The sequence below is a fragment of the Hydra vulgaris genome, chromosome 01 (genome assembly GCF_038396675.1).
Source record: "Hydra vulgaris chromosome 01, alternate assembly HydraT2T_AEP".
In the NCBI taxonomy this organism is placed as follows: Eukaryota; Metazoa; Cnidaria; class Hydrozoa; order Anthoathecata; family Hydridae; genus Hydra; species Hydra vulgaris.
This window is the reverse complement of record NC_088920.1, coordinates 36,765,852-36,793,647: the sequence shown is the minus strand read 5'-3', so window position 1 is coordinate 36,793,647 and position 27,796 is coordinate 36,765,852. Positions and strand designations below refer to the sequence as shown.

Genomic DNA, 27,796 nt, shown 5'->3' with positions numbered 1-27,796 from the left:
AAACGACTTGAATTGTGTTATCATTAAAATGAGTTAAATTTCCTGATTTTATAAGTTACTTAGAAACTTTAAAAATGACATGAGGTTTATCTTTTACTACAGACTTTATGATTGCACCAAATTATTATTTATAATAAAAAGGTTTTAGATCTTATAACTTATTAAGCAGATGTTAACAGATTATAAAAAAAGATTTGACTTGACACCATTTGATTGGCAACGACAACATTCTTGCTCTCAATAAAGCCAAGTCACATTATAGTAAAGTACACCACTTGGCTACCAAGGACAACACACTTGCTGTAAACTAAGCCAAGTCACAACACCTTGAAATCATTAAAACAACATAATAAACACTTACAAACTATAAACACATAACATTATAACACATCACAAACATAGAAACACTTCTTATATTTACACACTTACAAATTTTAAAACCATATTGCCTTAGGACATATAAACACAAAATAAATAACATAAAAATAACCAAATATATAAATTAAGAAAAATACATAAATTAGGAGCATTTACAAATACAACCTTATATTGTAATATTTGTTCAATGACATACCTCGTAATGAATTTTTATCAACTTTAAAAAAAAAACAGTCAAACGACCTGGTTTTTTATATTATAAAAACAATAATAAAAGTTTATGTATATATATATATATATATATATATATATATATATATATATATATATATATATATATATATATATATATTATTATTATTGTTATATATATATATATATATTTTTGAAGTATTATAAACTTAAGAACTGATTAAGAAGATAATAACAGATTAATAAAAATTAATAAAAAGAATAATAAAGATTAATAAAGATAATAAAAGTTTATGAAAACCTTATCACATGGTCAAAAATATAAAAAGAAATATTAAAATATTACAAGGTGCAAAAACGCATTGTAAACATAGTTGGACCTGCTCTTGCAGCCAACCTTCAACCATTATCACATCGTCGTAATGTTGCTTCTCTTTCTCTTTTCTACAAATACTATAATGGGCACTGCTCTAAAGAGCTAGCGTGTCTTGTGCCATCTACTAAAATTCATTCTCGTGTTACTCGTCATTCAATTAAGTGTCATCCTTTTTCTGTGACTGTTCCTAAGTGCTCCAAAAACGCTTATTCGTCTAGTTTTTTTCCTCGAACATCAGTTCTTTGGAATTCGCTTCCTTCATCTTGCTTTCCTGATTCATATAATTTGCAATCTTTTAAATCGTCCATCAATCGTTATCTTGCTCTACAATCTTCATCTTTTCTCTTACAGTAACTTCCAACTTTAATTAGTGGCTGCTTGCAGCCTTGTTGGAAGCGAAGATGTTTAAAAAAAAAAAAAAAAAAGCCCAAGCATGCTAAATCATCTTTAAAAAACTACATGTTAAACGCGCACAAATGAGTAACGGCAGCAGCAGTATTAAATTAAGCATTAATTATACAATTACAATACAGGGTTTTGAATAAAAAACTTTTTGGTTCAGGCCAGTTTGTCCAAGAAACACTTTGGTTTGTTGGACATGACCAATAAAACTCAACAAAAATATTTACTTATGTTTTTGTTTTAAAATGATTCTTTTTGATTTTTTTATTTGAAACCTATATGCGCAACAAAAGTTCGTTGGAATTACAATTTGAATATTTTCCTATGAATTGCTTAAATATAGGCACATTATTATTTTCTGACCAGTCCAGTACTTTATCATCATTTTCTTCAGAGTTGCTAGATGGTATTGACAAGATTCTGCTTCTACTTTCTTGAAACAATTCCTCCTCACTTTCACTACCTAAGTCTGGAAACTCTGCATTACTTGATATTTGAAATAAATTATCGGCAAAGACATCACTATCACAATCCAAAACCATTGTAAAATAAAATTTTGTAGCGAAATCAACAAAGATTACCATTTGGTCAGATCAACCTAATGAGTAATCGATCAATGTACCAATTAAATATATTTACAAAAAATATCTGAGTATTTATACAATTAAACAAAAGGACAATCACAATAAAAATTACACTATAACAGTAGTTGTTTAATTACAAAGTGAATTTTGGAAAATATAATTACAATGTGAATTTATGAAAATATAATTACAATGTGAATTTATGAAAGTATAATTACTATGTGAATTTCTACGTATCTTGTAATGTATAGCATGGTATCTGTCTAACGCTATTTTCAGAAGAAATATATAATCTAACATAAATCAAAGAACTGAAAGGAATAAAATGAATGGTAAAATACTATATTTTATTGCAGAGCAATGAGTAGATGAATATGCTATATAGGCCATAAGCATGACACAAAACAACAGTCTAAAAGACTATCAATAAAAATAATAATCTTACTTCATTAAAAATTTCTCAGAATTTATTTCCTTTTAATGCTAGTACATGCATGCAACAGGCACTAGTGCTTTGCCTCTCTTGTGAGTGTAGTTCTGCCAATAGTAGCTGCTCTGCTTATAAATTTTTTACTTATAGTTTTTGTTTTTCTTTACTTTATGATAATAATATGTGTAATAACTATATGATTATTGATTAATAAAAACTATTTTTTTACTTGAGACTTTATTTTTATTTTTTAAAAAACCAATGAGTTTTTTTTTTGAAAAAATTATACTCATTATGCAATATAGTTGCACTTGTTTAAGTACCCGCTTAAAAAGTGTTAATAATATAATTACAAGATATAATAAAGTCTATTAAAAATTCATACTAAAGAAAAATTGGAAATGATGAAAGAATAAGTTAAAAAAATACACAAATATAGAAAGTAATAGTTAAGCTGCAAGTATCATTTGGACATATACATTTTATATCTAAAATTTAACAATAAAATCGTAAATTTTATATTAAAACATTAACAATTATTAATTAGTAAAATGAAAATAATTTAAGCAGCTTTGATGCAGTCATGGCTGCTTAAATTATTTTGCCTAAAACCTACAAAATTTTGCCATTTTATAAAATGGTTTTGGCCCTTGTTTCTGTTGAGCTAAAAATATGTGCTTTTACGTATTTTGGATCAAGTAATCTAATAAAACAACTCAAAACATTTCAAAATAAATTTGCTGTCAAAAACTAATGACATAAATTGTTATAAGAACATGTCAAATCACTGTTTGACATGTTCTCATAACAATTTTATTATGTTGTTGTCTCTTCATATAAACACTTATAAATGTTAAGATAACAGCAAGAGCATGTTTACAAAGGCAAAATCAAGCATTGATAACTAATGGTATGTTTGAGTTTTGTATTGACAATATAAACACAGTTACATTTTACAAAATAACCAAGGAAACAACAACATTTTACAAAATAACCAAGGAAGCAACAACATTTTACAAAATAACCAAGGAAACAACAACATTTTACAAAATAACCAAGGAAACAACAACATTTTACAAAATAACCAAGGAAACAACAACATTTTACAAAATAACCAAGGAAACAACAACATTTTACAAAATAACCAAGGAAGCAACAACATTTTACAAAATAACCAAGGAAGCAACAACAGTAAGTCAATAACTACTAAAAGAATTGTTTTATATGGGCAAAACTGTTCCAGGAGGAGGATATAACCACCATTACATACCTAATTCATATTTTGAAATTAGTTCTTTTGAATTTCTTACTCTTTAGATGATTTACTCTGTTAATGATTGAAAGTTTTTTTTTTGTATATTAAACAGGAGTAAAAAAAAAAGGATCATGGGGTCATGGCACCTTAAAGACCTGTGGCAATTAATGGCATATAGTATGCATTTAAATGCTTGAAATGTATGTTGTATTATGTTGTATAAAGTAACTTTAACTTAAAATCTGCAAAAGAGCAGTGTGACATTAGTTTGAAGTAATAATAAACTGAAAAGCTGTATAAAAAAAAAACAATAGTGTGACATAAATTTGAAGTAAAAATAAAAAAACAGCAAATTTTTAAAATTTATACACCTCATAAATTTTTTTAATTATTTTTTGTTCAATAAAAAGTTTATTAAATTATTGCTTTTTTATTTGACAAGAAAATAAATTAATTTTTGTACCTTCTTGATAAAATAAAAAATTCAAATATGAAATGATATAGTTTAGGTTTAGTGGAGCCAGTAGCCATTGTTAAGCCTTTGTTAAGTGCGAAACAGAATTTTCTAATTACTATTGAATATCTTATTAGAATGCTTAGAAAAGCTCATTACTATTGAATATCTTATTAGAATGGTAATAATACACTAACCTGTATTATTAGATGTGTGTTCTTATTAGAATTATATTGTAAATATGGACATAAAAAAATACTTATAAACATCTTAAGTTTTTTTTTTTTTTTTTAAATAAAAATAATAGTTTTTTTTTTACTCCAATAATTATTTTAAAGTAGATTAAAATGTGTACTGTTTTTATCTATAAATAAATATCATTGTATAACATAACTATTAATTTAATTTTCCAGACAAAAAGAAAAAGAGAACTGCTTGCTTTAAAAAATGCCCAAAATCTTGTTCAGGTAAAATTTAGATTAGATTTTATGTGTTGACAGCATTTATTGTTGTTGTTTTTTTATTTGGGAAAATTAATTAAAAATTAAGCAAAAAACATTTAAAAAAAATTTATTTTAAAAATACTTAATGAAAATTAAAAATAATAAAATTACTTTTCAAAAATTGCTAACGAAACTTTGAAAAATTATTATTTTTAAATATTTTGAAAAAAGTTTAATAAATATTAAATATTTAATTACTTGTGTCTTCTCGTCATCCTCTTGAAATCGACTCTTTGTATCCTCTTGAAAGTTCTTTGTATCTTCTCGGAAATAAATCTCCATATCCTCTTGAAATTGAATCCTTATCTCCTCTTGTAAATTTAGTTGGACAATTCTTAGCAATAGTTATTGTTTTGTATCCTTTTTAGAAAACAAAACAAAAAATAATTCATTTCCTACCTTTCCATATATTTTAAGGAAACTAGAAAAATCTTATTTAAGTGAAAATATACAAAATATATTTATTCAACATATTTGTCTTGTTGGTTGTTTTTTTTTGCCCTAAATTTTACACATTATCGTCAAGATTAGTTTTCCATTTTTGTACATGTTGACTACTAAATTTATGTTTTCTTGCACTTCAGAATTAAGGGCTGTGAACATTGTGATATTTTTTGTAGAGATCAATACAAGACAGTAAAGGACTAAAACCAATACTTCAGGTCAACTGTCAGGTCAAGACCAAAACAATTGAATATGAGTCTCAAGACGTCACAAGACCAAGACTTTATTCTCGAGACCTACATCTCTGCTTTAAAATAACATAACTTTGTGCTCTAACTTAATCTAAAGCTTAATAAAAGTGCGCTGATTAACAACTTTGTATTGAAAAATTATCCTTGCTTTGATCACTGAAAAATGTGTTGTTTTTTTTTTTGAAAGATTTATTCACTGGTTACCTCAAAATTTGTAAATTTATACTTCTTAAAAAACTAAGGTGGCAAAATGTCATAATTGCAAACATTAATTTGCAATAAATTTCAAGTTATTATACTATTAATAAATATTTGATTTTAATTATATTTGATGTTTTTTATTTGATTTTTTGATGATTTGAGGTGTGAAGGATATTCATATCTAAAAAGTATACTTAAATTAATGATTTAAAGTTGATTTAGTTTACTTGCAAAAAAAAAAAAAAATTTAATTAATTTTGATCCAATGTTTTTGTTTATTATGTTATGTGGTTTAAACTGCTGTGTATGATACGTTTCTTTAAAACAGTGCTTCTAAACCATGTCAATAATTCGTTAGCAAAAGTTTGTTTCAAATTTTGCTGTTTAATGTAGCAAATAATTTAAACATGAAGATTTAGTTTTTTTTGAGTTTAAAAGTTTGAGTTAAAACTTTTAAATTTTTTCTTAAAAAAAATTTGATCATTTACTGACATAAAAGGTTTGTTCATAAATAATGTACATACTTAATGTATTATTTCAATTTTACTTTAAATAAATGTTTTATTAATCTTAAAAACATATATACTTTAAAATTGTAAAGTTCCAAATTAAACCACATAAGCTGCAATTATTAATTCATACATTTAATTTATATTTCAAGGAGTCATTAATTTGTTGCTGGTAATTATTTGTTTTATTTATTTGTTGTTGGCAAAACAATCTATAGCTTTAATAGTTCTTAAGAATGACATTTTTCAGGTGAATTTTAACAAAGGATTCTTATAACTAAAATATAATTTTTTTGTTTTTTAGTTTTGACGATACTTTTGATTTGTTGCTGTTGTTTTCCATGCTTTAATTTTCCTCTTAGTTCAAACTGATGTTTAAGTTTTATTAGAAATTAAAAACTAAGATTTTTCTATAAGTTTCAACTAAATTTTTATTTACTTTTTTATTTTATTTTACCATTGCTTAAAATTAATTTATTTTTTAACCACTTGGTTGATTGAAATACTTTTTACATTTTCTTCTTCATTTATTTTTAGTTTAAAATTTCTAAATTAATTAAAGTTTCAAATTTTTACTCATCATTACTATTTAAAATTATATAGAAAGATCATAGTAGATATTTTTAAGCAATAAAGAAAGATCGTAGTAGACATTTTTAAGCAATGAAAAAAGAAATTAAAAAGCAGTTGTGACATTAACTTACACAAGTTACTTAATTACAATAATTTGATGGCATTTACTATAGTTTGGTGAGAAAAAAGTGTTTTTATAAACAATTTTGTATTCAAAAATTATCTTTGCTTTGATTGCTGATTTGTGTGGTATGGAAAATATATATTGAATATTTTTTTATTTCTAATGCTTTTAAAATAAAAGAATATTTGTAATAATTAGAAATCCCTTTAACTATGTTCTTTTAAAAAATCTTTTCAGATGGCTTTTTTTCTAAATTAACTAAACATTTTCTTATATTCTCTATCGTAACTAATGTATTTACAGTGAATACTCCATAGTAGTAATTTTTGAAATAATTTGATAAAATAGTCAAGATAGAGCTAATAATGGTAAGCCTGGTTCTGTTTAAAAAAAAAGAACTTTCAAAGTCATAAAAGGTTAAATTTAGTGTCTGTTTAGCCTCAAGTATTATACAAAGGTTAAAAGTAAAAATAAAAGGTTAAAAGTAAAATTTGCGATAGGTTTTGCAGTCCATGAATTTAGAAGATTGCATAAATGTTTTGTAAGTTTTAATGAATTGAAAAATGGCTTTGCGAACAGCTGATTCATATTCTTGCTGAAAGTAGCTTTTTTTTCATAGATAGGCTATTTTCAATAAATATATCATTGCCAAAATGAGAGGAACTTTGTAATATACTAGAAGCTAGACATGTTGAGGGTTATTTGTAATATGCTTGATGCTAGACATGTTGAGGGTTTAGTTTACAAGTATAATATATAACTTTTTTAAATTTAATCATCCGCAAAGGCGAGATCAGTTATTGTTAGAGGTTCAAAAGGAAAAAAAAAAACTAGAAAATAGTTAAGTCATAATTAAAAGAACATTTCAGCAAGAAGAAAATGTTTTTTATTTGTTTTCTATAAGTTTGATACACACTTTGCAACTTTATATCGAGTTAATAAATCCATTAATAAAAATAAATAAATTACTAATAATTGTTATACTAATAATTTTTTTTTAATAATTGTTATTTAATAATTTTTAATATATAAAAAATTTTTTTGCTATAAATTATTGTATATTATAATGAAATGTTTCCAAAAATTAAGGAACTAGACGAAGAAAGAACAAGAGAAGAAAAAAAGAAAGAAAAGATTGCAGCAAAAAGAAGAGACAAACGCAACAAGCGCAAAAAAAATCGAGAATTAGAAGATCAGGTACCAAAAGTTAATGGATTGATTAACCATGATGATGATGATGAAAATGATGATGAAGAAATCAAAGGTCAGCTATTTTAGAATTTTAAACATAAATGATTCAAATAGTCTGTTTTTACTACACTTATCTCCATAATAAATGAGGAGGTAGGTTTTTTATTATTGAGATAGAGGTACTATTACTTCTATATAACAGTTTAAAATAAACAAGATTAAAAAAAAATTTTTCCGTTATAGACAACATCATGCCAACTGAAAATCGTTTTAATTCACCTGAGGAAGATTTTTCAAGCGTTTCGACTGTTCAGAAAACTTCTGAAGTATCAATTTCTACTTTAAAAGTTGAAATGAAAACATCACGTAAAAAGAGTAGACGAAAATCGACCTTAAAAAAAGCTGTTCTTCCGTGTTTGTTGAACCATGAAACAAAAGTTGAAAACTATGAAAAATTATCTGAAAATTCAGAATCGTCTAAAATGCCAAATTGTTCATCTTCTGTTATTGATGTTCATGTATTAGCTAATCAATTGTCAGAAGACGCACGGATAATGTCAGAGACATTAACTGTTCAAAAATGTAGTTTAGATATTAATCGACAGCGTCCCAAAACTTCTGGAGTTTGCACGCAAAGTACATCTACACTTGGTCCAAGTCGTTCTGCAGTTTCATGTCAGACTGAAAAAAAGAGTGTAACTACTGCTATTGGAACACCATCAAAATTACTATCGCATTTTCCTATTGTTTCTAGTGTAGCTATGTCAACATGCACACAAAGTATCACTACACAATCAGATCCTCGCACACATGTCTACAACATAACGCCCTTTCCTAAACTTGAGTCTTGGGATTCAGAATCTAGCATTCAATTCGAGCATAGCAATGAAAAGGAATACAAATCTCGATCTGGTATGTTATTTTGCCTGAGCATTTCTTAAAACACAATATAATTTATAAATAATAATATTCTGTGTTTCAGTAAATAATTGTTTTCTCTGTATTGTTTGAATTCAATTGTTTACTTTGTAAATTCAGGTTCTGATTCAGCTTCACTTTCACGGAACAATTCCTTTGACGAATACAGAGAGTCAGATTGGAGAGAGGTTTCTCGAACTCATAAGTAGGTATTCTACATATATAACATATATGTAAATTGTGTTAGGGGGTGTCCATAAATGATATCAGTGATTTTTCTTGATTTTTCGAATCCTATCCCCCTCCCCCTTTGTCAAACTGTCAATTTTTGGTCAACCTCCTGTATATATAATAACCCCCTCCCCCCTCCCTCCTAAATTAACATTAAAAATATGCGTAAACACCATTAATTTTTTTCTGGTTAAGTTAGACATTTATATAGTAGTAGATCTTAGCAAATTATATTTGAACAGTTGTTATCTCATCAAATAATAAACAAACTAATCAAACTAAGCAAATTTTATATCTATAATATAAATTCACTCACTCATCATCTTATCATCTTCCCATGGGTTGTTGAAGTGATCTTTGATTGAGACAATAGGTAGTGAATGCTCTCCGCGAACTAAATGGTTATCGTCTTATTGAGATATAATCAGATCCATTGCGCCAACTTCATTTTTATCTAACCAGCAGTTTTTGAATTCTTCTGCAGGGCATTAACTGCCATGAATTCTGTCTGATGCTTGACAGCAATGCGAACTTGTCGGACCCTTTTGATAGGAGGGAGTGTTAAAGTGGAAGAATGGAAAGAAATATGCTTTTTCAGCAAACAGCAAACATGTTTTCCTGATCAAACAGCTATGTAAGTAGGTCCAGAATAAGTAACAGCATCTGTTTTTCCAAGACCATCACTTTTGATAGTAGTTCTAGCGTATACAGATGGTATAAGCTTTTATTCAGCAGACACGACCCAATCGTGGTCCGGGAGAGTTGGTACTTCAAATGCATCAATAGCAGCGCCTGTTTTTGGCTGCTATGATTCCAATCAGCACTCTGGCCTTGTCATTTTGGCTAATGAAACACGCTTCATCTAGTTCCAAAATAGAACAAACTTCTTGTGCATATTTTATAGTTGTACTGCAGAAGAGTCTATCAACATATTTTAGATGAAATTCATTCTGAGCTCTGATCAATCTAACAGGGACTGTTTTGATGTCTTTTGCCTTCTGATGTTCCATAACTTCTCAAAAGTAAACGAGTATAGAGGGTGCTCTTGCTGATTACAAATCCAATTTTGATTATCTCAGATGTCAATTTGTCAACGGTTTAAATGCTCTAAATAATAAAGGTATATATTTAGATATAATGAACTACTTAACAGAAAATGTGATTTATTTTGTAAATTATGTTGTCTGGAGGACCTCTGATCAACGTCTTTCATCAGTGGACAAATCATGATCAGCAATATCAATAATTGCTTTCAAAAGAAGAGATTGATCTACTTCTAATGACTGTCAACCAGGTTTCTTTCTAAATTTGACTTCTCATTTGACTTCTCTTTCTCTTTGACTTCTTTGCATTTCCTATCTGCAATAATGACTTTATGTGTTTGCATTGCATCATATTATGCAATCTGCTAGAGAGCAATTAAAGTTTCGTGTTTGAAATAAAGACAATTGCATATATATATATGTATATATATATATATATATATATATATATATATATATATATATATATATATATATATATATATATATATATATATATATATATATATATATATATATACAATCATTATAGACATATGACTTTATTTATTTGCTTTGAAGCACATTTATTATTTGCTGGGAAGCAAATAATGATTATTAATTTTATATACAAATATTTGATATTTGTAAACAATTGAATTTGCAGTTAAATGGTTATATAATAATAAAACTTTGGTAAATTTTTAATTTACTTCATGTCTCTGGAAATCTCATATCAATTTCTCACAAAGCAAATATATCATTTCTATACCACATTGTAGATGAAAATACCTTTGAAATCTGCTCATATAAACCTAAATTTTTTTTATTTTTTATTTAATTGACATCATTTTAGTCTCTATGCCCCCTCACCATTGTCAATTATTGTCTAACTTTTCAATACCCTCTATATTTACTGACATCATTTATGGATGGCACCTAGTGTATTCTACAAAAAAAGTGCTTAATGTTCTAAAAGAACAGAGTTAACTTAATTTAAAAAAATTCTTGTCTAACTTTATTTTCCACTGTCAGTTTTTCCTTCTAAAGGAGAATCAGAAATCAGAATATATATATATATATATATATATATATATATATATATATATATATATATATATATATATATATATATATATTATATATATATATATATATTTTTCCATATTTTGTTGACAAAAAGTAAAAATTAAAATGCAAGACCGGAATTTTTTTTTTTATTAATGATAGACTGCCTGCCCCAACCAAACCCTCAGTCGATGTAGCAGCACTCCCTTGCAGGTCAGGCTATTTGTCAGTCGATGTAGCAGCACTCCCTTGCGAGTCAGGCTATTTGTCAGTCGATGTAGCAGCACTCCCTTGCGAGTCAGGCTATTTGTCAGTCGATGTAGCAGCACTCCCTTGCAAGTCAGGCTATAAGATAGTCGATGTAGCAACACTCCACGCATGATTTACAGTAAAAAAAATAAAAATAAAAACATTTTATTAAAAAAAATAAAAATAAAAACATTTTATTAAAAAAAAAAAAAAAAAAAAACATTGTTTATATTGTTAAAAACATTCAGAATGTTTTAAAAACATTCAGAATGTTTTTAAAAACATTCTGGTCAATTAAATTTGCGTTTTTGTGGTTTTTTTATATAACAATTAATTTGTAATTAAATAATTGGTTTTGACTTTCGTCCAACACGAAAATGTTGGACGAAAGTCAAAAGTAATTAAAAGTGACGTATGTGTTGGCGTAAGAATCACTTTTTTCCTTCCGCTTTTCCCAAAGACAACAAACTATAGATCTATATATATATATATATAGATGGACTGAGGGTTTTGGTTTGGACAGGCATTCTATCGATTTAAAAATTTATAAGTTTTTAAACTTTTTTTGGTCTTTTAAATTAATTTTTTTTTAATAGCATTATGCTTAATTTTATGGGAGTAATTAAAGGCGACTATGCAATAAGATCCTTTTTTTTTATTGCTTATTCAATAAGAGAGAACCTTGCATTTTGTTATTTTTCACATTGATTATAATGGTGACTAAAGTTAAAAAAAGTATAAGTCCAGTTGTTTCAAGTTAGTGGGTTCTATAAGTTTCAAGTTAGCTTCTGGTAAAATTAATTTTAAGAAGTAATTATTTGTAATTTAATTAGTAACCATTACCCATAATACACCATTACCCATAAATTAGAGCTCACTTTGTTTTTTTAACTTGTTTTATTAAAAATAAAACAAATTGAAAACTAAAATGTTTTTTGTTTTTTTATATATTTTAAATGTATATTATTACATATATATATATATATATATATATATATATATATATATATATATATATATATATATATATATATATATATATTAGATTGTGATTTTCACATATATATATATATATATATATATATATATATATATATATATATATATATATATATATATATATATATATATATATGAAAATCACAATCTAACAATGGTTTTGATGTCAAATAATAAAAAATAATGACGCTGTTGTTATTTTAAGTTTAAAAAAAGATTGACTAAATTTAAAGGTATTTAAATAATATATAAAAATAACAATTGACAAAAGGAAAACCATTAAAAAAGTATTTTGATATGTTGTAGAACCTTTCTCTTGTAAACATTACTTTACTCTCTTTGGCATTGATTTTACAAGATATTGAGTTATTTCTTTAGGAACATTGTCAGGCAACTTTCAATTAATAATTGTTCTACATTTGTCAGGCAACTTTCAATTATTAATTTGTTCTACAATTTCAATTATTAATTGTTCTACATTTGAAATTTCATTTTTTTGACGTTAATGACCTAATCGTGGCCATAACTTTTCTATACAATTCAAGTCAGGGTTGTTAGCAGGCCAAGACATTGTTGAAATTTGGTTGTTTTCAAACCATTGTTTGCATATTGGCTATTTGACGATGAATTCTTGATTTCAAAGAAAAAAACATGTTATGAACTTGTTTTTGCAGATATTCTTGATTGTGGTTTAGGACTTTTATTTGCTTATTTTGTAATGTTTTTATGATTTAGTTTATTTGTGTTTTTTTATTATTTGAAAAAATGATTTAGAGTTAATAAATGCAGGCAAAACTATCAAAGAAAATCATCAATAGATTGCATTAATTTAAAAAATAAAGTAGCGAGCTTTAACTTTTAACCAGATCAAAAATAAAAATTAAACAATAGATGTGATAAAATTATATAATGATGCGTAAAAGTTTACTTTGAGGAAAATACTTGTTAATTAGCACTATCAAAATATTAAAAAAGTTGAATAGTTTTCAAAATAATTTCAACCAAATAGGGTTTTACAAATATAAAAAAAAGTGAGCTCTTATTTATGGCTAATGGTATATATATATATATATATATATATATATATATATATATATATATATATATATATATATATATATATATATATATATATATATATATATATATATATATATATATATATATCTGTGTGTGTGTTAGATCAATGTTTTATGTTTTGATGTCACTTGTTACATATTCTATCTATTTCAAAAGTTTACTTTTATTTATTTAGGTTACTTATATATGATCTTACTGTTCCAAATGGTTACTGTGGCAGGGTGATTGGAAAAGGCGGAAAGAAAATAAATCTAATTACAGTAAGTAATTAATGTATAAATAAAGGGTCCAAGTGTTCAACTATGTCAAAGAAACATCATCAGAAAAAATATTGTCATTTAAGTCTATTAAGCAATGTTATTTGTCACTCAATAGACTTGACTGCTGCATAACATTAAATATCTTTGATTACACAAACACCCTGTTTGTAAAGAGTTTTTTTTTTAAGAATACAATTTACTTTGATTTTTAAAATAAAAATGGTTTTTGTAAAATATTTAAAAAGTTTTTGAATGGCTTTATGATGAGAAAACAATCATTATTCTTGATGCTTTATTTTTTGCTTTGTCTATTTCTTTAGTTTTGCTCTGTATTATTATTCAATTATATTATTGAATTATTGGTTTCTTTTGTTTATACTAATTTTATGGATTCTATATTTAGGAAGAGTCTGGTGCACAAATTACTATAGACAAGCCTACTGTTAATAATGTGCCTGCAGATCGAATTATAACAATTAAAGGGAACCATACTAGCTCTGACAAAGCAAGATATTTAGTTACTAGGGCGCTCAATACACCCAGCCTAGCAGCAAGGGGTGTAGTCATGTATGATTCTACCTACTCAAAGAAAACAGATGTCAAGCCTACACCATCCATGATATTATCTAGAGAACCGGTAAAGGAAAAAAAAATTAAAGAGGCAAGACCTAGATTGTCGAGCTCTGAAAGAGCAACATCTGTTTCTGTTTCTGATACCTCTGCAGCATCTCTTACTTGCTTTGCAAAAGTTTCTGCTACTGGACCTACATATAGTAAAGTTGCTACAAAAACCATTTATTGTGAAATGAAAGACACTTCGGAAACCCAAACATCGGTAAAACTTTATAAAAATTATTTTTAAAATTCCCTAGTTTACCCTAGTTTAGATATATGTTTGTGTATATACACACAAATGATTTTAAATGTACTCTATAAAATAAGTGCTCAATGTTCTTCAAAGATCAGATGATTCTTCAAAAGATTCTTAAGAAAGGAATGGTCAAATTAATAAACATTAATTTACCCCAAAAATTAAATTACAAAAGTCATAGAGAAAAACTGGGTCAAACCGCACACGATATCATTTCGCACACTGATTGAAATTATCAAATAAAAACTAAACAAATATGGCTATGAAAAAAATAAAAATAGATTCAAACACAGAACTATCTCCTCTATTCAAATTGATAAAATAATATGCCGATTCAACTCCATTTTTTCTTTTTTTTTTATACAACTTTAACAGGGAGTCAAAATTTTATATATTTTTTATCGTTACGAACAATATAGTGCTTTAATTTTAATTCTGATAGTATAAATTTTATGTTTAGTTTTTCAAAAGTGACTAAGTGACTATCTTTATCTAATTAACTTAGTGTTAATTCCGGTTTAATTAAAAATGAACTATAATGTTATTTGTTAATATAATCATCTCTTACTCATTAAAAACCAATTATTATATTATTTCTCAATATAATCATCGCTCACTCAATTCAATTTAACTCGCTCACTTTAACATGTCAACTAAAAAAACAAAAGCATACAAGGAAGGTGATATTCTAGCCGCATTAACTGATATAAAAGAAAAACAACACTGAGAAAAGCTGCATTCAAACATGGCGTTCCAGTCTCAACGCTCAAAGATCGCAAAAATAACAAGAACAAAGGCTTCCATGGCTCAGGTGCAACAACAGTACTCTCAAATGAAACAGAAAGATTGATGGTGCATGTGTTCCAATTACTTGGTGACTGGGGTTATGGTTTAACCCGAAATGAAATCCTAGAATTTGTATGTGGCTACCTTAAATGTGAAGATCAACTGCACTTATTCAAAAATGGCAAGCTCGGTATAGACTGGTTTTATGCCTTTATGAAGAGATAGTCAAAAGAAATTTCAACAAGAATAGCGGATAACTTAACATCTAAAAGAGCCACTTCTTGTACGCCAGAAATAATTGATCGTTATTTTGAAAGCGTCACCAAGCAGTATGAAAAACAGGTTTCAGGTCAAGGCAAAACAATTGCTGCAGTGCTGATGGGCATTTTGCACCGCCATTTGTCATATACAAAGCCTAAAGAAACTTTCGTCCTGACTGGGCAAGACCTGGTCCAGTTGGCACAAAATATTCAATTTCAAAATCAGGCTGGATGGAGCATGATACGTTTATTGAATGGCTAAAAGAAGTATTTATACCCGAAACTGAGCAAATTAGTGGTATTCATATTTTAGTATTAGATGATCATACAACTCACATAGCTTTGGAAGTGGTATTGCTGGGCAAAAAATACAATATAATCTGGATATTCCTACCAGAGCATTCTTCACATATTCTACAACCATTGGATAGAGGTGTCTATTGTCATGTTGAACAAGCATGGAAAGAAATTCTTACAAATTATTACAAAGACTCAAAATGTAAGAATTTAGATAAACAAAATTTTCCACTATTGCTCAAACTGCTGTACAATAATGGTAAATGTTTTACACGCTTGCATACAATTCCTGGTGTCCAGTACACTGGCTTGTTTCCACTTGATAAAAAAATATAAATCATAAGGCATTAGCAATCACACAAATGTTCAATCTACCTTAATCAACTTTAGCAACTTTCATAGCACATACACTATCTTACTCAGACACAGCTTCATCATCTTCAACAGCTGCCACAGCACCTACTCCAACTACACACCGATTACCATCTTTCTCAACTACACCAGTTTCAAGTTTTGATAGGTATCAAGCATGTGTTGAGCGTTGCAAAAACAGTATCAAGATAGAGTTGAAGCAGTTTTTTTAAGCCAGAAATCAATCACATGTTAAGAAATCGAAGCAATGCAACATGTCAAAATTTGGTGAAAATGTATTACCGAAGAAAATGTGATCGAGTTCCTCAAACAAAAAGATGAAGAAAAAGCAACAAAGGAAGCCGTGAAAGTTGCTAAACTTAACGCAAAGTATAACAATGCTGAATAACCTTAGCAAAACAAAAATGAAGAACAAGTCTAGCAGCCAAACTATTAAAAGTTGCAAAATGTAAAAAGTATGGAGTACAGTTGCACACAGGGATGTTGCAATGCGGAAATTCGATGTGTCGGGAATGGTTGTGCAAAGAAACATGTTTACCAAAGAAATATGTAGTTGGATCTAAATTTTTTTGTGCAAAAAATGTATAAACTTTATTATAGTTTCCTAAATATAAGTTGTGTTTAAAAAATAATAATAAAAAAATTAAAATTTAAAAAATTTCAATGTTTTCTAAAGTGTGCGGTTTTATCAGTTTGTCACCTAAAACCACACAATTTTTTTTTCTTTACATTTAATATTTTCGATAATTTTATTTTTAAAAAAATATTATTTTTTTTAAAATAAAATTATTTTTTTAACATATATTTATATTATCTTATGTAGTTTTTTATTACCTATCTAATAAAAAAAAAAAAAAAAAAAAAAAAAAAAAAAAAAAAAAAAAAAAAAAAAAAAAGAAAAAGTAAAAAGTTATTTAATTTTTATTGATGAGTGTGCAGTTTGACCCGGTTTTACTTCTAAATGCTTCAACTTTATATATTTCATACATTTGTGGAACATTTCTACAAACTAAAATTTGACTTTGAAAAAAAGAATGCAAAATAGTAAATAAAACTAGAAACATAATTTGGTTTTTGGTTTAAGTAAAAATGTTTCCACTAATATTGGAACTTTTCCCACTCTCTAATAAATTGCATAAAATTTTTAAACAGAATACAACTAAAGTTAGCTACAGTTGCACAAAAAAATGAGGCAAGTATTATAAAAATACTAACTTATACAATAGTTGTTTATACAAAAAATAATAGTGTTGTTACAACTTTTAAATTATTCGACTGTCAACTAAAATCGACTAATATATTTTCAAAAATAACTTAAGTTGACTAAAAGTCGATTTAATCGAAATATGGAAATAATTTTTGAAATAAAATGTAATAAAAGTAATTAAGTAATTTATATTCGCTTTCTATTTTTTAACATCATTTTATTTAAATGATAATGGAGCAAAACAATAAGAAAGAAGGGCCGTTCCAACAACAGGACAATTTATTCCCAGACTTCAATGATTTAGAGATCGCCTTAAATTGCTAAGTATCAAAAAGTCTATACAATCATATTTACAATGTGTTGTATAGATGACATTTAAATTTTGGAGCTTCACAACTTAATTTTGCGCCATCACCAGCTTGATCACTAGATCCCCAATGGTATGGCCCTGTATGTAAACAAAAGAAGAAAAAAAAGTAATGAAATGCATAACCAAAAGTTTAGTTAGCTATAAATAATGCTAATGAATATAATGCAATAAATTAGATAAAACTTTAGGAAAACAAAAATCTAGGTAATAGTTATATTAGTACATTGTTATTAAATGAACAAAAGTTAAAGATTAAAAAGTTAAATCGAATAAAAAGATATAAGAATTTTAAAATTTTTACTTGACTAAATCAATTTTTAGTCGATTAGTAGGAAGTCCATAGTCAATTAAATTGACTATTCAATTTTTTTAAGTTGACTATTTTCAACTAGTTGACTTTAAGTCAATTTAGTCTAAATCTGTAACAATGCTAAAGTTTGTGTATGTATATACTGAAGCCTCACAGCTCCCTAAATCAGTATGACATCAGTTTGCTAATCTAAATGTGCTTTCTATGATGTGTGTGTCTACACACACACACACACACACACACACACACACACACACACACACACACACACACACACACACACACACACACACACACAAAAGCATTATTAGATCAGCTGTATTGTGCTGAAATAGGTAGTTACTGGGGCTTCAGTATAAATACCTTCATATACATTTCAACTACCATGTTTATTTCACATACTGGATATATGAGTCCAAAAATTTTTAATGGGTTTTTGTATTGTGTTTTGTTAGTTTTGATTTTTTTATATATTAAGTTTTTTTATTAGAGTTTGCTTAGATGGAATATATATAATGTGTGTGCCATGAATTTTTGTAGACTGTAAATTCGGTTGTTAATGGAAACCATAATTCACACCAAGAATGTTCACAATCATCTAAAGGTATTTAATATAACTAGTTATAAATTTATTATATGATTTACCATTGTTTGCTATTTTGTATTCAAAATGTATTATGTTTGGTAGTCAATTATTGCAACTGTTTGCAATAATTGTGAATGATTGCAATTTTTAGAGCTCGAACCAACAAGAAAATCTTCAAACTTTGCTTCAGTGGAGTTTTCATATTTTTCGCAAGGTTTTTTTTCTATTGTTTTTAAATAAGATATTAATTGTGTATATAGTTATATGTACATATAATTTTTATATTTCTTATATAGTGAACAAAGTAAATGAAAATAGTGAAACTGACCAAAAGGTATAATTGAGTTTAATATTTGTTTATTGCTAAATTAAACTGTGCTTGAAATGAACAAAATAGTTATAAAAGCTTCACTCCAGTTTTAGCAAATATAAAAGAACTTTTGACATTAAAAAAAATCATTTTAGGCAGTTAAATGTAGCTCTTTAAGATTTCTCAACAAATTTATAAACCCATTTAACCCACATTTCTGAACATATCTATTTCAATGTTCCATAGTAAAAATAATAATATATTTGTAATTTTTTTTTTATTTTATAATTTTTTTCATTAAAGTTCAAAGGAAAGTTACGCCAAAAAAAACAACTGCCATGGCTTAAAAGTGCCGAAGCAAAAAGGTTTTACACGCTGCAATACTGTCATCTGACATGTGGTTAATTGTTTTTAAATTGTTAAAAATCTTTTTTTCTTCAGGAAAGCATGATGAAAAAAAAACTCCATTTTTGTTTGCAGATAAAACTAGGTCAATAAACGTTTTTTGAATAATAAAAGAATGCAACTTTAGTCAATGACAAGTCATGCAGGATTAATTTCTGTATAGCTTATATATAGCAACTGTTTTATACAAGGATAAATAAGAGATATAGAGGTATAGTATGTTATAAGAATGAAGAAAATGGTATACATAAAAAAGAAAGACAACTTTAGCATATACTATTTTTGCAATGGGTTTGTAATGATAGGGTAGATTAGGGTAATATGAGCATACTTAAAGATTTCTTAGATGTAAGCAGTGAAGTTAAAGTTGCTTTGTTTTTTTTTAATTGACTTTATGTGGTGATAACAGGAATCAATACAATTAGCGTAATTCTATATGCAGTACTTAGTGGCTATCATATAATTAAAACGCTGTTAAATTTTTTGCGTTTTTAAAATATTATCATCACACATGAATAAATCTGTGGCGCAAAATTTTGGTGCTAAAATAACAAAATTAATTTTTCATAAAGAAAAATATGTTAGCTAAAAATACAATCCATTTTTGTTTGAAAAACGATGCATAGAAGCATTTAGTTTAGACTTAGTTTAGAAAGATGCCAATTTTGTTTAATATGAGCATGTTCAAATTATGCAGTGTTTTTCATTGAAATTACCTAGTTTAAAGCCCTATAATAGCAGTGGTTTTAATTGCTTTCTGAATCAAAACAAAACATAGTAAAAATTTTTGTATTTTAACAATACTAAATATTTTTCTGTAATTTAAATTCAAAAAATTCAAATTTTTATCATTCAAAGATTTGATTTAATAAAATTGAAAAAATAACAAATTTTTTTTTTTTTTTTTTTGCGGAAAACATAGTAGTATTGTTTTAACAAAAAGTGGCTTAAAATTTGATCTTTTAATGATAAGTTTTGTTAATAACAAATCATTATATTCCAAAAATTAGTTCCTATTGTCAGGTTGGTATTTTTTTACTTAATTAATGTTATTTTTTTGAGCTAATTTAAAGTCCTCATACTACCAAGTGGTCTGGGTAATATGAGCACTTTTGCTACTTTTTTAAAACCTCTGTGTTTTTAAGATAAAATTTCAGGTGCCCAATTATCCAAGTGGATCATGAGTAGGGATCCCTAAAAATTGTTTATTCACAAAAATTTTGGATCCAGCATAATTATTTTTGAAAATATTCTAATTTTCGCTAAAGGTACTAATATTACCTTAATCTACCCTATTTATATGTATATCCTCAATAATGTCATGCTACTCCATACTAATGAAGATATGCCAATAAAATGAGTCTTCCAACAAGACCTAATCACAAGGCAATGAGTGGTTTTAGGTCAATGGATTTGAGGTTATGAAGTGACCTACTCAGTCAGTTTTTAAGAAAAAATTTTGGGTGCCCAAATATCTAAGTGAATCGTGAGTAAGAATCCCTAAAAATTGCTTATTCACAATTATTTTTAAATCCAGCATAATTATTTTTGAAAATATTCCAATTTTGCTTAAGGTGCTCAATACCCTAATCTATCCTATATTTTGCAATGGGTTTGTAATGATACATTTTACAATAGATTTGTAATTATATATTTTGCAATGGTCAGTAGTAAAAGATAATCTAAAAAAACAAAATAGTGGGGTGGGTAAGAGTGTTGCTATTTATCAAAATGGAAATATCAGCAAAATTGCAATAATATTAGCATTTTAATTTTTTAATTAATTTTAGCAATAATTATTAGTATTTAATTTTTGAATTAAAATTCACCAGACATTGCAAGCCCCAAGCTTTTACAGAAGAGAAGTCTGGTTCATGATATGCTGTCTGTTCTAAGTGATTAAAAAGCTGATGACTTTTGATGATGACTTTGTGATGACAGTGATGACTTTTTATTCAATAGTTGTATCATCAGCATATAAAACCATATTAGGGGTAAGATTGTCAGGAAGATCAAGACATCAAGAGGATGGAAATCTGTATTGATTGTCAGAGAGTAAGTTTTAGATTTATGATGAGATATTAGAAATTTATTAATAAAAAAAACTTCCTATTAATAGTATGAAGATTGGGTGAGAGTTTAAGGGGTCTGAGCTATAGAGTTTTTAAAAATTAGAAACATAGATATTTTTTTTCCAGCAAGCAGGAGAATAAAATTTAGCTAAGCACTTGTAAAAGTTTGTAAAAAGTAAAGAAAGCTCTGGAGAATACTTAAGACTGTAACAATTTTAAGAAATAACTAGCAATGTAAGCCGTTGTGATGTGGATGTCTAATAATAGAATAATCTGTTTCTCTAAGAAGAGTGTGGTCATTAATTTTAAAAGATAAATTAAAGGAATAATTTTTGCATATAGTTCTGCCTAACTCTTTGGAGAGATAATAAGATCAATTAAGATATAGAATATTAGACTTAACTTTGTTATTGATACTATTATATCTTTGTTATAAGTGTCATTAACAAAGGTTGTTTACTCAAAGTCTCTAAAACCTAACTTTATAGAAAAGATGCAATACTTAGCAATCTGAAAATAGTGAACTTTTTATGAACCTATAGCATAGGCTAGTTGTTTGAACCTAGAGCACAAGCTAGTGTTCTATGAACCTATAAAGTGAACACAGAGCAGGCTTAAAGACAAGATACAAATCATGGAGTTTAGGCAAGTGATCAGGGTTGTCTGGAAAACAAGTCACAAGGTTAAATATCTGAATAAGAGATTGAGAAAGACAAAAAATTTGACTCATAGATACACCAGAATCTGTGGTACTAGGACCAAGCTATTCAGTGTGTTAAGCATTTAAGTCACCGATAACAACAATATTGGCAGTTAAAGAGAACTTCTTCAATTTGATCAGATATAGCAACAAAAAGAAACTTCTTAGGAGAAAAAAAAAAGCAAAAAGAAATGACTTAAATTTTTGCCTAACATTAAGGCCAATTATTAACAAAACTGTAGATAACAACTGTTGTGACAATAAACCACATGTTGTAAAAATAAACCAAGTTTATGCGCAAAATTCTACGAAGTCAATAAGAAAACATATATGAAACATATAAAACACATAAACAATAAGAAAACATAGTAGATATGTATGAAAGCTGAAAACAAAAATACAGAATGTAAACTTTTAATTCTTCAATTTTATGTTGTTGTTTTTTGAGGGCAAGGCCAAAACAATCAAGACCAAGGCCTTAAATTTTGGCCTTAAGGCAAGGCCAAGGACAACTCTGTGTGTGAGTGTTTATAAATATATTATTTTGATAAATGATTATATATATATATATATATATATATATATATATATATATATATATATATATATATATATATATATATATATTTAAATATATATATGTGTGTGTGTATATATATATATATATATATATATATATATATATATATATATATATATATATATATATATATATATATATATATATGTTATGTATGTTTAAGTTTTAATGAAATGGTAATTATAAATTGACATTTTTTCATAGATAAACCAAAGTGCTTCTACATTTAGCGATTCCAAACTAAGGTTATAATTTGTTTGTTTTTTTCTTTATTTTTACTGTGACTTTATATAATAGTTTTCATTGATTTTTTTATACTGTGATTTTGTTTTAGCTTTGGGTCTACATGGCATTCAACTGTTGCTAAAAGTGAGGAAGACAATCGGATGCGAAGCATCACTTGGAATGGAAAGGTGTAAAATGTGTCTACTATTTTATAGTTAAATTTTACAAAATAAATAAAAATCATTAGGTCACATGACAAGAATTGTATAAAAAATTTTAAGACTCTTAAAAAATGTTATAATAATGTCTCAAAAAAAGGTTAAATTTTTGAGACATTATTATAACATTTTTTATAATAATGTCTATTTTAAAAAAAGGTTAAAAAAATCTTTCTTTTTTTTCAACATCTTCACTTCCAACAAGACTGAAAGCAACCACTATTAGAGTTGGAAGTTTGGGAATAGAAAAGGTAAAGTTTATAGACCAAGATAACGGTTGACAGACGACTTAAAAGATTGCAAATTATATGAATCAGGAAAGCAAGATGAAGGAAGAGAATTCCAAAGAACTGATGTTCAAGGAAAAAAATAAGATGAATAAGAATTTTTGGAACACTTAGGAACAGGTACAGTAAAAAGATGAGACTTACTTGAATGATAAGTAATACTAGAATGAATTTTAGTAGATGGCACAAGAGACACTAGCTCTTTAGAGCAGTGTCCATTATAGTATTTATAGAAAAATGAAAGAGAAGCAACATTACAACAATGTGATTATGGTTAGAGGTTGGCTGCAAGAGAAGGTCTAACTATGTTTACAATGCATTTTTGCACCTTGTCTAAAAGAGAAAGGGCATCATTGGAAGATTTGCCCCAGATGTGGCAACAGTATTCCATACAAGGACGGGTTTGAGATTTATAGAGATAAAGAATAGAATCCTGAGTAAGAAAATGGCAAGCACAATAAAAAGATGCAAGCTTAGCAGATGCTAATTTTGCAGTGGGTTTGATATATGGTTTCCAAAAAAGATGGGAAGCAAGAGTTAATCCTAGATAATGAAGGGTAGATGACTCATCAAATACATTACTGTTCATAAATAAAGGAAGATCTAGATTATTGTGATAACAATTAGCTGAAAAAAATTGAGTTTTATGCGAGTTAAAGTTCACCAACCACTGAGAGCCCCATGCTGTAGCAGAGGTGAGATCCTTTTCTAGCTCAAATGCTTCCTCCAAGCAATCAGAGAGTGTTGGCTTCTTATCAAGACAAGAATAAATGGTAGTATCATCAGCAAACAATGCCACCATCGATGTGAGAATTTCTAGGAGGTTGATAATGTAAATTAAAAAGAGTATAGGGCCAAGGATAGAACCTTGAGTGACCCCTAAAGTTACAGGATATGAAGAAAAGTGCTTTCCATCAAGGACAAGTTTTATACTACAATTGGTAAGGAAGGATTCAATAATCTTAAAGATGTTACCTGATACACCGTAATAAGAGAGAGAAGATCAGCTTGCAAAACTTTATCAGCCTTAGCCTATCCATATCTATTTAATGCATGATAAAACGTATCTGTTCTTACCATTAACAAAGCAGCAGTAGAAGATCGAAAGAAGATCGAAATCCATATTGATGATCAGAAAGTAAGTTTTTAGATTCAAGATGAGAGATTAAGTGTTTGTTAATTAAAGATTCAAAAACCTTGCTTATGATAGGAAGAAAACTAATGGGACGGTAGTTAGATAAGTCAGATCGCTCTCCAGATTTTTTGAAAATAGGGATTACAGATGCTGTTTTCCAGCATGCTAGAAAACAAGACTGATAAGCGCTTGTTAAATAGTTTTGAAAGTATAAACGACAGGTTATAACAAGTATGTTGTCCAGACCACAAGCTGTAGAATAGTCTTAAAAGAAAATCACTTTAGGTACAGAAGCTGGAGTAATTTGAATGTCAAGCAATGGATTAATCTGTTTGTTGGCTATATCAGGTAGGATGTGATTAGTGCAATGAAGAGATGAGATTGATTAGAAGTTTTAAGCAAACAATTCAGCCTTGTTTTTAGGTGAGGTGACAAAATCTTAACCATACAAGAGAGGTGGAATAACAGATTTGCCCTTGTTATAGATACTGTTAAAGATTCTCCAGAAGTCATGAGAGCCTAATTTTTGAGATGAAATACAAGATGTTGTGACCTGAGAATAGTAGGCTTTAGTGTTAGATAAAACCTTTTTAAAATGTTTTCTAACAGTTGCTAACAGACATCTATTTTCTGGAGAACTGTTTTGCTGATAGATATGAAAGTAATGGTTACAATTGGAAATTACAGCTGCACAATGAGAGAAAACCATGGAAAAGAGTGAGGCTGGAATTTTTTGAAGGAATTGTCGAGAGGGAATAAAGGATTATATGCCAGTCTGAATCCAAGAAGTTTTGTAAGAATTTGTCAGTGGGAAGACGAAAGATTTCTACCCTAGGGCGAAATCTTAGGGAGAAAGGCAATAGAGTGAAGTGGTGTTAAATGAAAGCACATAAAAGAATAGTCTGAATTCAAAGTTTTCTGACAAATGGCTGAATTTTTATGAATGTAAATGCTCAGGCCAAGCATGCAACTATTGGATTCTTTACGAATTAAAGTAAGATAACCATCAACACAAGATAAGACAGCTGAACTCAAGTTAGTTTAACAAAGAGCAAGTAGGTCTAGTGAACTTTACAAGAGATAAGACTCAACAGAAGAAAAGTTACTTCAAAGACCACAAATATTAGTGAATAATAGATTTAGAGAATTTGGTGATGACAATGGTTTTTGGTGTTTAAAATAATATTTTAGATTTTACTGCATAAAAATGACAGTTTTGAAATCTTATAAACAAACACTTTTTTCATTTTTACTGAAAATGAAAATTGTTTTTTTATTAGATTTTTTTTGAAAATAACATTTTTTAATTTTATTTTGTATCTTTATATTTCTATCCATATATAGATATCTATAGATATGATCTAAGTGAAGAACCAGCAATTTTTTATTTTTAAAATACTCAGTTTAGAAGTTTTAAAACTGTTGAAAAAAAAATTTGTAAATATTTATTCAATAGCATCCTGTTCATCTTTCTTACCATTCACAAAAATTAGGTTATAAACTTTTCAATTATATTAGGATCTTTAAATCTTATCTCATTATATAAGTTAAAAGGGTTTTCTATTAATCCTAGTTTTCTTTTACTCCTACATTTCTAAAATGGGCATGTTTAAAGACCCGCTGTTACAGGAGTCCAGCTATGTAAAAGAATTTATGAAATTAAGTTTTTTTTGGTTCAAATACATTAAAAAATGTTGGTTTCTTGCAAATATCTTTGAAAATTTTTAACCCAATTTGAAATCTTTTTTTTTTTTTTACACTCCGTGTTGGATGACCCCTTGACTTCTGATGCTGTATCATATAATCCGGAAATCTAAAGGCTGTATAATAATATATATTTTGATCTATACATGACATAACACTTCATTTGTTTGAAGAATCAATTCAAAAGAAATATATTAACCATTTTATTTATATGACTTATAACAAATTTTTATATTTGTTTAAAGAATCATAAACATTTTATTTATATTCAGTTCTTTAGGTAAATAAATGTCTAGTACTATATATAATAGTAATATAATCGTAAGATTGCTTTCTTACTCTTCTTTCTCTTTGCTTGCTATTGAAATGATTTTAGTAATTAACTTCTGTTTTCTTCGCTTATAACCCCTCAAGTCATTCAAATCTGATGCAGTTTCAGTCTAGATCTGTTTTATGAGCAGGTTTCTTTTTTTTCTGAATTTATGATGACCTTTAACTTTGTTTTTTAATTTAGAAGCTTCAACAAGTTTATTTATTTAAATGTTATTTATAATCAACAATACATTTGGACATCTGTTATGAAACGTTTTATTTTTTTTATTTACTTAGCTGAACTATTATTTTTATCACTCCTGTATTTGATTTTGTTTTTATCACTCCTGTATTTGATTTTGTTTTTATCACTCCTGTATTTGATTTTGTTTTGATCACTCTTGTATATGATTTTGTTGTTTTGTTGTCCTTAAATCTTTTTTATATGAGGTGTTATTAGTTTTGTCTAGTAAAAGTGAATTCTGGCTCACTGTGCGTGAGCTAGGAAAATGAAATTGAGAATACAGATAAAGAAACTTCAATAAAATCTTTGAAAAATTTGCATTAGTTGTTAGTAGTGCTTTTCCTGCTACTCAAGTTTTTTTTCTATTGGTTTTGAACATACCCAGCATTTCATGATGATATTTTTAAACATTTATTTATTAAAGTTATATGTTGATTTCTTTGGTTGTATAATGGTTCTAACTTCAGACCATTAATAACAGGTTCATCACAATCATCATGCCATCTTAATCGAGTTATTTTAATTTTTCGAAGGAATTTATTCGATCCCAAAATCATGTGGCCATGTATATTTTAAAACTATGTGGACATTATTATTATTATTGTTTAATTATGTTTATAATAGATATATATAATTAATAAATAACACTAGAGTGTGCCATATTTTCCATTGTACTTTTGTATATAAGTAACATATATATGGCAATTATTCTTTTTTTTAAATTGAAGACAAACAGAATAGGTTTAAAAAAATAAAAATGTGACTCCCCTAGACTCTTCACACGCATACACTCACACACACTCACACATTATGTATGTAGGTATAAATGTATTTATATATAGGTGTATTAT

At 27.3% G+C, this 27,796-nt stretch overlaps 1 protein-coding gene across 1 annotated transcript in view; it reads left to right on the top strand.

Moving 5' to 3' along the window:
• Nucleotides 1-27,796, top strand: part of LOC100212841 (ankyrin repeat domain-containing protein 17) — a 59,029-nt gene that overhangs the window by 29,285 nt on the left and 1,948 nt on the right. The window contains exons 9-19 of the mRNA XM_065788055.1: nucleotides 4,485-4,538; nucleotides 7,766-7,940; nucleotides 8,111-8,779; nucleotides 8,906-8,990; nucleotides 13,610-13,694; nucleotides 14,098-14,529; nucleotides 18,708-18,771; nucleotides 18,905-18,967; nucleotides 19,050-19,087; nucleotides 23,025-23,065; nucleotides 23,155-23,233. Of these exons, the coding sequence (XP_065644127.1) occupies nucleotides 4,485-4,538; nucleotides 7,766-7,940; nucleotides 8,111-8,779; nucleotides 8,906-8,990; nucleotides 13,610-13,694; nucleotides 14,098-14,529; nucleotides 18,708-18,771; nucleotides 18,905-18,967; nucleotides 19,050-19,087; nucleotides 23,025-23,065; nucleotides 23,155-23,233 (1,785 nt within the window). The remainder of the gene's footprint in view (nucleotides 1-4,484; nucleotides 4,539-7,765; nucleotides 7,941-8,110; nucleotides 8,780-8,905; nucleotides 8,991-13,609; nucleotides 13,695-14,097; nucleotides 14,530-18,707; nucleotides 18,772-18,904; nucleotides 18,968-19,049; nucleotides 19,088-23,024; nucleotides 23,066-23,154; nucleotides 23,234-27,796) is intronic.